The sequence below is a fragment of the Natator depressus genome, chromosome 27, assembly GCF_965152275.1.
Source record: "Natator depressus isolate rNatDep1 chromosome 27, rNatDep2.hap1, whole genome shotgun sequence".
In the NCBI taxonomy this organism is placed as follows: domain Eukaryota; kingdom Metazoa; phylum Chordata; order Testudines; family Cheloniidae; genus Natator; species Natator depressus.
The window spans coordinates 9,675,141-9,690,673 of record NC_134260.1 but is presented as its reverse complement, the minus strand read 5'-3'; the positions used below and the strand labels follow the sequence as shown (position 1 = coordinate 9,690,673).

Sequence of the window (15,533 nt, the reverse complement as noted above, 5' to 3'; positions counted from 1 at the left end):
CGTAATTTATGGACAGACCCTAACTCCCTCTGAGGATGCTTTATTTCCAGAATAAGAGACCCTTATTTCGAATTAGTTTACCCTAATATTCTGTACAACAGTGAAGAATTGTTGTTGTTGGGGCCCAAATTTTGCTCTGAATTACACTGAAAGCAATGGAATCACTCTAGATTTATGAGTGGAACTGCCACCAGGATAAAACCCAGCATCTGGCTGTCTTGTATGCACACAAATTTAGCCATGATTTCCTGATGTGCATCTCTCTAATCATCCGTTCTTCTGTCTTCTTTCTCCTCCCCTTTCTTACTGCTGTTTCATTCTCTCTCTGAACCCTGCCCTCTTATCCCCTCCCTGATGGATAAGTGCTGACTCAGTAGCAGATGAATTCAAAATGTGATGAGCCCCACATACAATTCTTCCTGCTGCAGCACAGAGGGGCCCTGCAGCTGGATTGCCACAGCGTGGCTGAGCTCAGCCCCTGACACTCCTTCCTTGAAGCAGACAGAGTCTCTCTCTGTGTGCGTCTCCCCCAGGAAAGCTGGCTAGGAATGACACATGGCTCATGCAAGATGAAGGAAGGGCTTCCCCTCCTGTTAGAGAAACACACACACAGACAGCCCAGCTGGCTCGCGAGCCGCACAGCTGAGCTGTTCAGATTAGTGCAGTCTGTCACTAGGAAGGGTTTTATTCTTGCATGATAAAAGAATGTCCCAATCCTGCTGTGAACGGGCCCAACTCCGCTCCCCTGAGCCAAACTCCCTCCTGAGGCCCAGAGTGTTACAAATCTGGGCCTGAATTTTGCCACTTGAACTAATTTCAGTTGAACTGTCTAATTTCAATGGGACCAGCAACAAACACCTCCCATAAAACTGGATCAGTGTTCAGCGCCTCCTGCCTGGGTTTTCATCCTGCAGTGTCCCTAGAGCGAATTATTTAGATGTAAACGCCCATATATAAAGTTCTGGGGGGTTAACAATCACTTAGACCTGCAGTCCCATAAGGATGACTACCCAGTAGTATAAAAATAATCACAGGCAGGGACTAATGAGCTCAGCCAATCAATAAATCAAAGCAACAGCAAAGTCCCTTTTGCCCTCAACTCCTTAGCAATGTCCCACTAAAACCCTAGCAGATGGTTTTTTGCAGCATGCCCGGAGGGCCATCAGCTTGGCAGCTATTTCAGACCAAGGGCATGGAGCGTGTTCCAGGGTCCCTCCCTCTCCAGCCCCCTCTCTCCAGCTAGCATGGGGCTGGAGAGATCCAGAATGAGGGGACACTACGAAACCTCTGGAAGATGGGGCTTGAGCAGATGGCTGGAGCATTTTAGTTGTGGCCTTTTGAAAATGCACCTCAGACCTGGGGAGAGTCACATCTCTCTTGTCTATCAGCTTCCCTGCCCCCAAAGTAGTCTCCATACTGGTTCCTCCCTGCCCTATTCCTGACTGCCCCAGCCCAAGAGAGGTCATGCTGGGGGTTCAGGGCACAGGAGGAGGGTAGAGGTGGGGCAGGGCAGGGCAGGGCTCGCTCCAGTGACTAGAAACCCTCCCTCTATTTTAGAAGCCTCATCTCCTTGGAGACCAGATATGCTGGACCCTAAACCTTCCCCCTTGGCATGGAGTCCCTTGGGCTCCTGCAGGACCCCAGGAAGTCAGCCAGGACCTGGGTGTTAACCCTAGGAGGTCAATCTCTTAAAGATCAAAGCCCTGAAGTTCCTTGTGGACCAGACCCTCCCCGCACCCTCCAGCCATTAGCTTCCATTGTGTGGTGCCCCTTGGCCTGTACGAGGAGCTTTGTCGTGACACAGAGCCATCAAGGGCTGCCAGCAAAACACATGGTGGGAGCTGATTCAGCGGCCCTAGCTAACGCGGTCAGCAAAGGCGCTGAAGGAGGTTACAGTGGGAGCAGAAGATTTGACTTACCATAGCTGTCTCCCAGCCCAGCTGCAGATACAGCCCATCTGACGGGGTGTCTCTGTCTGCCTGACTCTGCTTTACACGACCATTATATTCCTCCCTGTGGGCCAATTGCTCCATCAGTGTCAGGCAGTTCGCTCAGGGCTGAGCAGAGAGCAGTACGTGGGCCTAGGAAGAGGCATCGGGCTTTTGAGGATTGAGTATCCCTGGAGGGTAGAGCGTATGGGGGCTGGGGGGAGGGGAGATCACAGATCTAACTGCATGGGGCTCCTGCTTTCTGTCGCGTTCTGTAGATCAACCCCACAGCCTGTGAGCCGGGGCAGCCAATGGCTGAGAGGGGGGTTATTCGAGCCCAGAACCCTGGAGCGGAAAGTGTTAGTCCACGGGTAATGGAGACAAGAGGCCCAGTTCTCCGCTCGCTCACTCCAGTGTAATTCCCTTGACTCCCGATCTGCATGGGCGTGAGATCCGAATCAGGCCCAAGGCGTTGAGTTCCAGAACCCCTGAGGTGGAGGGGTTTCCCTGTGATTTCCACTGTAACGCGGTCCGGACCCAGGGCTCCTATACAGTGGCTTCTCCAGTGCCTGTGTCTGGGTCCCTCAGATTTGAAGGTCGGAGTCAGAGGGGATGCGTCAGTTACAGCTGGGGAAGTGGAAGTTCCCTGTAATTTACACACTGTGGGGCTGGGAGGTGGTAGGAGTTAAGAGGAGGAAAGATAATTTAACTGACACCTTCCTGTTCGCTTCTTTCCCTGAGGTGCTGCTCATGTCTAGCCCTGGAGCTTGGCAATTACACCAGGGTAGCCCCACCTTGCACATCACCTCTGAATGGGGGCCTTTGAGGATGTGGGGGTAGTTTCAGGGTCCATGACACCTGGAGTCGATTTGTAAACTCCCCGGAGTTTGGAAGGCAATCCCAGGGAGCAGCAAGGGACTTGTGTATTACTAGAGAGAGGGTGGGTTTGCTTGGAGTGGGAAGCACAAGATTAGTCGTCTCCTTGTTCTGGATCTCCCCCATTCTAGCCACACCCCTTTGCCCTACAACCAGGCAGATCTCCCCATTGCAGTCTTCTCAGCATTAGCAAAAAGAAAAGCTTGGTTTATCACCACTGCTTCCAGCTCCAAGGGTTTGATCCTTGAGTGGGCCCTGGGCTCATGTCCCAAAGACCAGCTCTGCCAAGTGGGTACTCATCTGAGGACCCTGCTCTCAAGCTTCACCCTGGACAAACAACTGAGCGGAGCCAGCAAACCAAACTTCAGATCCTGCCCTGGGGTGGGATGCACGTGTGATGCTACGTCTGGCTGATGAAGAACAAATCGTATCCTTTGTTTAATTTTATTGGACTTGAGCGAAAGGCTCTGAAAGAGGGACTTTCCTAAAGATCCTTTGTAGCTGCTCATGAGAGCAGACTGAGCTGCCCAGAAGAATACAGCTGCCCCACTCGTGCTGTTTGACCCCATCCGCTTTGGCAGGTCGATAGCTCGCGTTTGTGAGAGGAAACGCAGCCTGAACCGATCAATATGACAAAGTCCTTACTCCAGCAGCAGCAGGAAGGCTAGCAATGGCAGGAAGGCAGCCCAGAGCTGTCTGCGGGGAGGTACCACCTCTTCATTACAAGCCGGTGAAGGAAGGGTATTTAACGTGTGGGCGAATGCCCAGCTGCTCTTTGCAAGGTGAAGCCCGTCACGCTGCATCTCGCAGCCAAGCAAGGTGTAGTAACGAGGGCTATAAACCAGTGCTACAGTCATCATCTGAAAAACACACCCGCAGAAGGTGGGCGCTTCATTGCCAGGAAGATAGATTCAGCTGGAGGCAGTTCAAAGGAGAGCGTCAAAAAAAAAAAAAAAAAAAAAAAAACCATCGGGGAGCTGCAGGGCTTGATTTGCGAGGCAAGATCAGAAGAATTGAAATATCTTGGCTGAGCAACTGCTCTGCAAGACCCTGGTCTCCGCCTGCAAATGCCGGAAGGGGGCGGAATGCACGAGGTTTAATGAGGCACAGCGGGATGAGCAATGGGGAGGAAACCGGCGAAGGACAATAACGCGCAAGTGGGGGGATGTCTCTTGGGACTGGGGTGTCAGAAGGCTGATGCCGGGAGGCAGGGAAAGAGCCTCCTGGAGCGATTGAAAACTAAACTGGGGCAATGGACAGGAGACTGGAGGGAGGAGACTCAACTCCTGCACCAGCTGGGAGTGGACCTGCCGTCTTTAATTTCTCACTCAGGCAAAAATCCCACAGCACTCACCTAGGGGTGGGAGGGTTTGGCCTTCTTGGATGCTGCCAGGTTGTGGGTCCTGGCCGGAGAGCAGGACGATATCTTAATTAAGGCCATTCTCCTCCTTTGGCTTGGTTTTTCATTCACCCATTTCCAGCGAACTCCAGAGTGGGGCCAGATCCTTAACTCTGCTTTCCTAGGCCAAAGTCCCATTGTCTCCCAGTAAGGACTGGGGAGGATCGGGTACAGAGGTTGGGGGTGCAGAAAGGAAGTCACAACGCCCCCCTCTCTTCCCCCCTCCCGCAACACTCCCCCTCCCCCTTGAGTTTCATCCTAATTCTCCACTTGACATTAGGGAACAGGCTCACCTTCCCCCATGCCTTGCCCTGCCAGCTGCTGCTGGAGCCATCTGGCTTCGAGAGCTCCTTGTCCCCCGGGGTTAGGGGACATTTCGGGAGGGGTAGGAAAGCCGAGGCCCAAGAGAAGAGCGCCCAGCCAGCAGGAGGCTGCAGAAACCAGGTCTGTGCACACAGGAGGGAACTTGCTTCCAATCAAGGAATCAACTCACCGTTTTCTTTCTTATTATGTGTATTATTGTAGCACCTACTGACCCCAACTGAGACCAAGGCACCTTTGTGCTCGGTGCTGTAAAAACCCATAGCAGCAGGCAGCCTCTGCTCCAAACAGCTGGCAATCCAAACAAAGGGAGCGTTCTATTGCTCCTGTGTTACAAATGGGGAAACTGAGGCAGGGAGTGGGTTTTTTTTTAAGTGACTTGCTCAAGGTCACACGAGGAGTCTGCAGCAGACCCTTGGAAATGAGCCCAGATCTCCTGAGCCCCAGAACAGTGTGGTAGCCCCAAGACCAACCTTCCTCGCTTGCACTGAGGGACAAGGGGAATTTTACCTTAATAATAACAACGGCACTACAGTGTTCTCCAGTAATGGCCCCAAACAGTGTAGTTACAGTGTTTAATTAATACAATACACGACCATAATCTCTCCGCACACTATGGTAGAACAGGATTCTTCCGATTCTCCCCTGCAGCATGGGCCCAGTGACCCTAATGCCAGCATCCCTGGCCAGTAGAGGGGAATTGCTTGCCCCAGTATAGGGCAATTCTCTGGAAGTTAGGGCCTGGGTAGTTCCTCCTCTGCACACCCCTTCCGGCTGCCGATGTAGGGACAGGGACTGGAGGGAAAAGGAATGTGACTGACTGGCAGTCCCTGGTTGATGTATCAGCCCCCAGGGACCGCCAGCAGCTGGACTCGTTTAGAGCAGCCTTCAAGCTGCTCTGAATTATGCCGCACACCCGAGCTGCACACAGCTGGCCTAGTTTCAGGAGGGGCAAAAGACACTTCCTTGCTCCCCTCCCCGCCAAACTGTACTGGACACGTCTCCACTGTAACGGAGGGTCTGGCCCAAACATTGTGGACCATTCTTGTAGAATACTATGCTCCCTTTTAAAGAAGGGACTCTGTCGTCTTTGGGACCCGGGCTGCACAAGGGCAGTCTCCAGTCTTCATTCCCATCTGGGCAGCCCTCTCCACACCAGCAAGCTCTGACTTAAAAGAGGACCAGTGGGATGGGCAGGTGAAAGGGGGAATTTAGCCTGCAGGTCATCTTCCTCTTCGGGCTGCCTCACCCAGGGGCCTCAACCCGATGGAGGCTTCTGGGTGCCGCTGTACTAGAAATAAAGACTAAAAGAGACAGGAGCAAAGGTGGACAGAGAGATGGGCTGGGGAGTGGGGGTGGGGGGAATGGATGCTGGGCTGTGGATGAGACGGCTGGATAGATGGATTTGGGGGAGGGGGGTAGGCATAGGTGGGTAACACAGAAGGACCCCAACGAAAGCAGTCCATCGGCCCTGTGTGTAGCCCTTCTCCTGGAAACCCAGGCCATTTAGCTGCGTCTCATTCAGCGTTTCCAGGGCCATGCATGGCAGCTGGCGAAGGGGAAGGGAGCTGGAAGTTGCCTGCTGGTTCTTGTCAGTTTTGTGCATTTCCCAGCTAAATTGTCTCCCAGGCTCCTTTCCGAAGAGTCTCTGGCTGAGCAGGCAGATGCCAGCGTGTGTGTGTGTGTGTCTGTGTGTGTCTGTGTTACAATATTCCTGGGGGTGGAGGGGAAGCGGGGGGGGGGGCGGCACAGGGAGGAGGGGCTGCTGCAGTGACTTGGGTTTTTGAAAAGCCACCCAGCCAGTGGGAGCGCAGCATCGATCGTTTTAATGAAACGGGGCTGAGCTTCGGGCTCAGAGGCAGGTGCTGTCCCGCAGCCAGCCGGGCTGCCTCCCTCTTCCGACCTGAGCCCGCCGGGGAGGTGAGAGGCTGCAGGGGCCCGGGGGGAAGCGCCGCTCGCTCTTGCCCCGTCGCGCCCGCCCGCGGGAGGGACCATGGGGAAGACGCTGCTGCTCCTGCTCCTGCTGCTGGTCCCAGGGGTGAGTCAACCTGCGGGCTGTGGCGGCGTCCCGGGCCCGGGGAAGGGGAGCCGGGTCCCGGGGGGACCGTGCGCTTGGAGAGCCCCGGAGGAGGAGGCAGCCCCGCGCAGGGCGGGTGGGGAAGGGGGCAGGCGGGCAAGGGGATGGGGCGGGCGCGGGGGGCAGCCGGACGCAGGGAGAGAGGCGGGCAGTGTAGCGGGACAGGGGACGGGTGTCCGGGCACAGGCGGGACGGGGTGGGGGGCTGGGGGGAGCAGCCGGATCTAGGGATGGAGACAAGGGGTGTAGCGGGTCAGAGGGGACGGGGAGCAGAAGGGCTGCGGGGGGTACCCGGGCACAGGGGGACGGGGGAGTGGTTAGCGGGGGAAGAGGTGCGGCTGGTACCCGGGCACAGGGGGACGGGGGAGTGGTTTACGGGGCAGAAGGGCTGCGGGGGGTACCCGGGCACATGGGGACGGGGGAGTGGTTAGCGTGGGGAGCGGTGCGGGGGGTACTTGGGCACAGGGGGACGGGGGAGCGGTTAGCGGGGGAAGGGCTGCGGGAGGTACCCGGGCACAGGGGGACGGGGGAGTTGTTAGCGGGGGAGGGGTGTACCCGGGCACAGGGGGACGGGGGAGTTAGCGGGGGAAGGGGTGTGGGGGGTACCCGGGCACAGGGGGACGGGGAAGTGGTTAGCGGGGGAGCGGTCCGGCGGGTACCCGGGCACAGGGGGAGGGGGGAGCGGTTTGCGGGGCAGAAGGGCTGCGGGGGGTACCCGGGCACAGGGGAAAGGGGGAGTGGTTAGCGGGGGGAGCGGTGCGGGGGGTAGCCGGGCACAGGGGGACGGGGGAGTGGTTAGCGGGGGAAGGGGTGCGGGGGGTACCCGGGCACAGGGGGACGGGGGAGTTGTTAGCGGGGGAGGGGTGTACCCGGGCACAGGGGGACGGGGGAGTGGTTAGCGGGGGAGCGGTGCGGGGGGTACCCGGGCACAGGGGAGCAGCGGGGTGGGGGTACCCGGGTACAAGGGGACTGGGGGAGGGGTTAGCTGGGGGGAGGGCTACAGGGGGACGGAGGGAAGGGGGTTAGCCGGGGGGTAGAGGGTTCGGGGAGGGGTACCCGGGCACGGGGGGAAGTCAGCCGAGGGGTGCGGGGGTGGAGGATGGCCAGGCAGGGGGGTGCAGAGCGGTGGGCAGCTTGGCACAGTGTGTGGAGGGGCACAGAGAGCAGGGCTGGGCTGTGACCTTCTCCCCTCTGGGCCGGGCACTTTGCCTGGAACATGCTCCGTCCCCTTCCCTATGGCTGAGCCCCGCCCCGGGGGCTCCATCCAGCCAAGGAGCTGAACGCCCACAAAGGGATGCTGAGGGGCTTTAAATCAATGTACGCGGCTGGGCTGGGGATCATGCGGCCAGACTGGCCCCGTGTTGCATCCATCCAACACCCCTTCCCTTCTCTTCCCTCCACCCTCTCCATCCACCCACCCCTTTCCTCAACCGATCCACCCACCCCCGCAGCCCCGTCCCCTCCCTTTCCCGACCCCTCCTCCCCACTCACCCGCCTGTGCCCCTTTCCAGACACTCCCCCACCTCTCTCCCCCTCCCCTGCTGCTATCCCATTCCCAGGGATGGAGGTGGGGGCAAAATCTCTCCCCCCACCCTCAGGCATCTGGTTGAGCGGCGTGGCAGCTTCCAGTGTCCCTGCTTGGGGTGCTCCAGACACTCATCCCCAGCAGAGAGAGGGGAAGCCCCAGCCCAGGGAAGGTGTCAGCCAGCAGGCGCCTTTCCACAACTGGCTCAGTTCAGCTAACCTCACCCTTAGTCTGGGTGGCAGCCCAAGTGCCCGGACCCCTGTGACCTTCACACATAGCAGAAGGGGCTAGCAGGGGGCCAGGGGTTTCTCCTCTAGTCTGGGGCCCCCTGAGGGCATCTGCCCCCATGAGATCTGGGCTCCCACCCGAGCAGGAGCTACGGGATCATAGAGCAATTGTGCTTGGATTGCTAAAGCACCCCTCCCCCGCCCTCCCTGGGTTCTTGTGGGGGCACCAGCCATTCAAATATGATAGGGGGCAACCATTAAAAGCGTTGCACGGGGGAGAGTGCGAAAGGCCAGTGAAATATTCACAAGCCAAAGGCAGTGACCGAGCAGAAGAAAAAGCCCCTAGGCAGAGGTATATTATAGATCCCTAGGAACAGAGGAATTGCTAGCCCCACTCAGATCCACAGCCTGGGCAGGAGTGGATGTTTCTGTGGATATCAGGACTATCCAGAATTATGAGAGTTACTGCTGGGCACATTTTGGCGGGGATTTTAAACCTCATACTTCAGGGCTTGAGTCAACCTCATTTATTTAAAACCATTTTGCGCCTCCTTAGCCCATAACTTGATCTACAGAGCAGAAACAGGCCAGCACCCCCAGTGCTCTCCCTGCTCAGCTGTGACCCGGAGGGATCACCTCTAGGGCTCAAAGGGGTGTTCACTTGTACCCTTGATTCTCTGCTGAGACAGCCAGCCAAGGGGCATGTGTGCGGGTGGTAGGCAGTTGTGGACTGCAATGAGCACATCTGCCCCTAGAAGGTAGAGAGACACCCATCAGCCCACTTCACACGGGCCACCGAACAGATGGAAATAGCTTTCAGTCATCACTGGATTGGAACCGCTTGCTTAGAGCCGAAAGGCTCAGTGTCCCATTACCAACCCCAAGCAGCAGATAAACTCCTTGGGAGGAATAGGAAGGGAAGGGGAAGGGTCTTCAGTTTGGTCAGCGCTGTTCTCAAGTGGCAGGATGCAGAGAGAAACTGCCCATGTGGGGCTGTGACTTGCGAATGACCCAGGCTGTAGAATTCAGATCCAGATTTCAGATGTCCCCAAAGTGTGGGGGTTGTTCTGAGCTGGCTTTTTGGTTCTGCTGGTTGTGGCCAGTGAGGCTAGTAGCCATGGAATGTGACAAGCCTGTGGGGCAGTATGGCTCCAGGATTTTGGGCCCATCTCCAGCTCGAAGTTTGCCCCAGGTCTCCTGTTCAGGATGAAATCTTTTTCATGCCAGAGATTTACTGGTAATGTGCCCTGCTACCATGTCCTACATGTATTCCAGGGTTTATGATCAATCATCCTCTTCCTTAAAAAAACAAAACACACACACCCCACCCACACACACCAGCACAACTTAAAAAGCAATTAAAAGCTCATGGAGGTGTCACTCTCCCCTTCTTGTTCCAGCTGTCATAATGCTTTATGGGGTTAATACCTGTGGCTTTGTCAACAGGAGTTGTGTTAATAACATGCACATTTTGCTGGACTAATGTAGACCATGTGCCCTCCTATAAATGTGTTAATCTTTATGGGAGTTTTCAGTGCTCGGGACGCAGAGCGGAAAGGGAAAGGCAGGCTGGCAGGGAGGCTGGATTCTGGAACCTGGGAATGGAAGTTATATTTTCCACATCATTTAGTAGCACTGAGGGGAGGGATTGCCAAGGAGCAGGGGGGCATTGCTCATTTCTTCTTACCTTTCCTGGCAAGAATTACAACAGGGGATGCAGAGTGCGGGCTGTCAGTCAGTGGCCCCCGCCCCCGGCAATCAGATTGCGAGGGATTAGCCATATCTCACAGCTGCTCTCTCCCTGCAGGGGGCACTGCAGGGAGTACTGGCCGCAGGAAAGCCTGTATATTTCACTTCTAGCTTCTAGGAACCCGGGCAGAGGCTGGGGTAAGAGCCTGGCTATACTTTGGTTTCTCTTCAGATCATATAAATCTTTCACCTTTTACTACAGATTTCTGTGGAGAGGAACATTTATGAGTTTCTACCCAATTTTTTGAGGCTTCTTGGTAACCCACTTCATTCAGTCCCAGCCGGCCTGAGCAGACTGGGCCGAAAGCACAGCTGCTTTGGTCCCATTCGTTCCCAGAGCTATTCATAGTAAGAAATGTGAGCAGCTGGTTTGTTACTCCAGCCCCAGCCTCTGGCAAGAGGAGTCACTGCCGGAAAGGATGCAGGACAAGTCACTGAATGTTGACCCACCTACTGCCGTCCTTGCCCCTCTCATCAGGGGTCACTGTGGGGTGATGCAGGAGGTGAGTAGGGTGACCAGATGTCCCCATTGTATAGCGACAGTCCTGATATTTGGGGCTTTTTCTTATATAGGCACCTATTACCCACCACCCCCTGTCCCAATTTTTCACACTTTCTGTCTGGTCACCCTAGAGGTGAGCTGGGTGTGATGGCTCTTAAAGCAATTTCATCTGGAGTCATCTGGGAATTTTTTGATGACACTCCCCCCTCTCGTTGTAGCCTTTTGGTGGAAATTTGCCGGTTTTTAATTAAACTTTCAGCAGGAAGATTCCTTGGGTCAGGATGAAATTTCTGAGCAAAACGAGAGCAAGCCCCTCACCATGTGATAGCCCAGTGGTTAGGGCACTCAGCTGGGCTGCAGGGGGTGACCCGGGTTCAAATGCCTACTCTAAATCAGGTAGAGGGAGACTGCATCTGAAGCTGGTGGAATCAGGCAGAAGAAAGCCTTGAGTCAGGGTGTTTCTTTGCCCTAGTCACAGGGCCCTTGGCTTTTCTCTCTCTCTCATGTTTTGTGGACAGGTTTGAAAGGTTTCGGTTTCCTTCCGAGGCGGAATGTAAACACATTTTGAAACCTCAATATTTTTCACCAAATGGGATTATTTTCTTCTGGCCAACCCTAATTTAATTCTTATCTTCTTCCAGCAGGGGGCACCATCGAATGCTGTAACCCCCACAGCTTCTCCAGCCTCACCCAGCAGAGAGGCCCTAGACCCGGGTTTCTCAACCCCGTGGGTCAGCAGCACCTGACATTGGGTCGCCAGAATGTTTCAAAGGGCCCCATGGCAGCTCCTGTGCTGTGGGGCTGGCTGGGCTTGCCTCCCTGCTCCAGGCACTGCAGCCTCTGGGGTCCCAGCGCGGCTCAGGTTGGCCGAGCCGTCATGCTGACGGGAGTCCGGGTAGACTAAATTTGAGTGAGTGGCGCTGCAACCCCATAAGCCAGGTCACAATTCCACTCACACCAATTTGGTCCAGTCAGTTTGCAATGCCTGGAGCAGGAGAGCCAAGCCCAGCCAACCCCACAGCACAGGAGCTGCAGGAGCCGCCACTGTGGGGTGAGTGCTGGGCAGGACCCAACCCTCTCAGGAGACAGAATCCGACCGAAACCACCCCAGGGCCTCCACCCCCAGACTATTTACTGGGTCGTGACAGGCCATAAGCATCTACAACTGGGTCCTGAGCCCCGAAAGGTTGAGAACCACGGCCCTAAAATAATGATACAAGAGCCTGTGAGGAGCTTGCAGTTACTACTTTACTTACCAGGGACCCTTCTTAGCCTGGATATGCTGGCTTGAGCATGAAGCCCCATTTCTTGGGGTCACTCGTGTGATGCAGCGTTTACAAGAGGGTATGTGTACCCGGCAAAGAAAAACACCGCAGCACCGAGTATCAGAGGCCCGGTCAATTGACTCGAGCTTGCGGGGCTTGGGCTGCGGGACTAGAAATAGCCATGTAGACATTCAGGATCGGGCTGGAGGGCAGACTCTGAGCCACCCCCTTCACGTGGTTTCAGAGCCCAGGGTCCAGCCCAAGCGAGAACGTCTACACTGCTGTTTTGAGCCCCATGAGCCGGAATCACTTGATCCAGCCTCCAAGGCTTGGTGCCGTGGGTCTTTTATTGCAGTCGTGCCCAGAGAGAGTCATCCCAGGCCCTCACGAGTTAACCGTGCTGCCAAATGCAGCGCCAGTGCCCACATGCTCTCAAGCGCCGGGTAATTGGAGCCCTTTGTCATTCAAATGCCTGTAATTGGCGCGCCCTTGTCTAACACCAGCATCTGTAATAGACAGAGCACAGAGTTTATCAAGTGGACACTGGGAAAGGAGGCAGCGAATTGGCCGAGGGAGGTGCCTGCTGTGCAGGGAGCTGAGCTGGCTTGCGAAGGCACTGGGTTCCTTCGCTCAGCTCGTCTCCCTTGCGTGGTGAGGGGTGGGTGGGCAAGAGAAATTGCCAGGAAAGTGTCTTTCCTGCCTCGTTTTTTTTTTCCCCTGGCAGGGTTTGTTTTGAGAGATTTTTTTCAATGCTGTATTTTCATTTCTGGCATGAATTGTATTGCTCGTGAAAGGTGCAGTAGGGAGATGCTGCTTTAGAGTCCCGATGGGCTTGATAACTGTACCAGACACCTACCCGGCACAAGAGTTAACCTACTAGTTAGAGGCTGATATTATCATAGAATATCAGGGTTGGAAGGGACCTCAGGAGGTCATCTAGTCCAACCCCCTGCTCAAAGCAGGACCAATCCCCAGTTTTTGCCCCAGATCCCTAAATGGCCCCCTCAAGCATTGAACTCACAACCCTGGTTTAGCAGGCCAATGCTCAAACCACAGAGCTATCCCTGCCCCCAACTATGGAAGTCAAGAGGGGGTGTTGTGGTGAGAATCCAGAAGCTCCTCTCCCAGTTTCTGGGAACAGGGGTGGGACTAGGATTCCTTCCAGTGATGCTCGCCCTAGACTCTGCTCCATCTTGTGTAGCTGCTTCTGGCTATTGGTGGCAGATAAAGGTGAACTCCCTATGTTTGCTGGAAGGAAGGAAGAACTTTTTCTCTCTTCCAACTCCTCTTAACTATTCTTCCCACACTCTACTTGCTGCTGCTGGAGAGGTCAGATTTCTGCTACTCTACCCCTCTCCAAGTGACTTTTTCTTCATGAATAACTCCAATGCTTTCTTGTGTTGCTGCCCAGAGCAGCAGACTAAAACTGACATGATTCTTGCTCCCAGAGGCCATGAAACTGACCAGGCTTCTAGGTTTCACTCTGCTGCTATTTGAAGAAGCGGTAAGCAGCAGGCAAGCTATCTGTCTGCAGACTCAGGAAGACAGTGCTGCATGCATTCCCATTTGGGAGGTTTTCTTCAGAAACCTAAAAGCTAGAAACACAATTAGTTAAAAAAAAAGTGAATCTTAAATTGCATAGAGATTGATGATTTATGCCTCTCATCATCCTCGCTCCCATAACCACATTGGTCGTTGGGGCACCGTCACTGATAAGCAATCAACCAATTGTCTCCACCCCTGATGACTGTGTATCAGTGCTTAAGTCTCCGTGAAGTCCATTCCCGTCCACTCTTTTATGTTTCCAATCCATCTCTTCTTCTGTTTACTTCTTCTTCTCTTCCCCTGTACTGTCCCTTGGAGGATGACCTTGGATAGGCCCGATGATCTTGTTACATGGCCGTACCACTTCAGCTTGTGCTTCTTCACGGTTGTCAGGAGGTCTTCATATGACCTAGCGCGTTGGGTGATGATGTTACAGACCTCTTCGTTAGTGATGTGGTCGAAGTAGGAGATGGTTATCAAGGGATTAATTCAGAGTATTATGAGTTGGAGCCATGTTCCACCTCACCCTTACTTCCTGTTTTAGTCAATGGAAGCTTCCCCTCTCCACTCTGTTGTGATGCAATTCAATAAAGTAGCAAGTTCCCAGCCTGCAGTGCTGTGAGCAGATTTATTTTTGTTGCACTGAGTGGTCACTTCATGAAAATACCCCACCCCCAGGAAATGTTTCCCATTCAGCAGTAGCCAAGAGCATTGTTCAAGTATAGCTGTGTTTATCGACGGCCCTGCGGGACCACTGCTCAGGACAAGGAGAAAGGTATTTCAGTCTCTCTGTCCCATGTATTCCTGGGCCTTTCTGTTGAGACCGTAGACATGGTTGGCAGTTAGCGCCGGTGGCGGTTGGCTTGTGACTTGCAGAATGGAAAGTGGCGTGATGCTGCCAAGCTCATTTCATGCAGAATGCCAGATAGCACCTTTTGGTCCCTGCCTGGGCTAGTTTTGCACTGGGGCCCAGAGCCTCAAAAGTATTTAGGCGCCCAACTCCCCTTGGTGGAAGGCTCTGAATCTCGTTACCATGCCCTGAGCCATCCAATTCTCCCCTTCTTCTTTTTGTTACCACAGCTCATACAAAGCGGCTGGCTCCTTCTACCGACAAGCATTGCAGCGGGGAAAAATAATAGCCTTTGCAAGACATAACCTTTGCCAACACTCGGCCGCTAGCTGTCTCTTCTAGGGAAGCAGATGCCGCGTTGCTAGGGAGGGTGCTTGACAGCAAGAAGCACTTTGTGAAGTTAAAGCACCCAGCCCTCCCACTTCTCAGGAAGGTTGGCCTCACTCATCTGCCGTTTACCAAACCCACATGATGCATATGCAGCTCTGTCCTAACCGCGCAACTTGTGGCGTGTTATTGCTTCCATACGCCAGGGCAGGATTTATTTAGAAAGCAAATACCGTTGCTTCCATTAGACAGTGATATAGCTGAATCCCTCGGCACCATAATTACCAAGCACTTCAAAGCATGCGCTTCCATTATCAGGCCTCGGAATTCAGGTCCTGGAGCTCAAGCAAACCATGGTGCACTAGGCGTAGGGTGACCGGATGTTCCAATTTTATAGGGACAGTCCCGCTATTTGGGGGCTTTGTCTTACATAGGTGCCTATTACCCCCCATTCCCTGTCCTGATTTTTCACACTTGCCATCTGGTCACCCTAACTGGGCGAGGGTTTGGGATGGTAGGGTTTAAAACTCAATTAGCTTTTCAGCTCTCCCACTGGGTGGCCGCAGCGACCTTGGGCAAGTCTCTGAGTCTCTATTTATTCCCCTGCATCCGTTCGACGTCACAGGGATGGTTGGAGGGTTAGGTGGTTAACGATTGCAGAGTGCTTTGAGATCCTTTGATGAAAGGCTCTATAGGAGTGCGACTAAGGAGTGCAATAGGCACCCAGAAGAACCCAGCCCCCCCCCACAATGTGCTGTGCCGGCGGAGGGCGGAAGCCAGGCACTTGGTTGCTCTCCTAGCTGATCTCACTCTAATGCTTTTGGGGGCTTTAATGGGGAATGGGAATTTGGGGCGGCGGCGGGAGGAGGGGAACGACACTCTTTAATCCCTTTCTTCTCCCAAGTCTTTGATGTTAATAATAGTCGGTAGGTGAGCTCATCTT

General features: G+C 54.6%; 1 protein-coding gene and 1 non-coding gene across 2 annotated transcripts in view; both read left to right on the top strand.

Annotated features, from left to right (window-relative positions):
- Positions 1-6,331: 6,331 nt before the first annotated feature.
- Positions 6,332-15,533, top strand: part of NGFR (nerve growth factor receptor) — a 35,852-nt gene continuing 26,650 nt past the window's right edge. The window contains exon 1 of the mRNA XM_074940605.1: positions 6,332-6,562. Within this exon, the coding sequence (XP_074796706.1) occupies positions 6,518-6,562 (45 nt within the window). The 5' untranslated portion in view covers positions 6,332-6,517. The remainder of the gene's footprint in view (positions 6,563-15,533) is intronic.
- On the top strand, positions 10,254-10,364 carry LOC141978719 (U5 spliceosomal RNA). Its single transcript, XR_012636419.1, has one exon. It is a non-coding gene; the product is annotated as a U5 spliceosomal RNA (small nuclear RNA).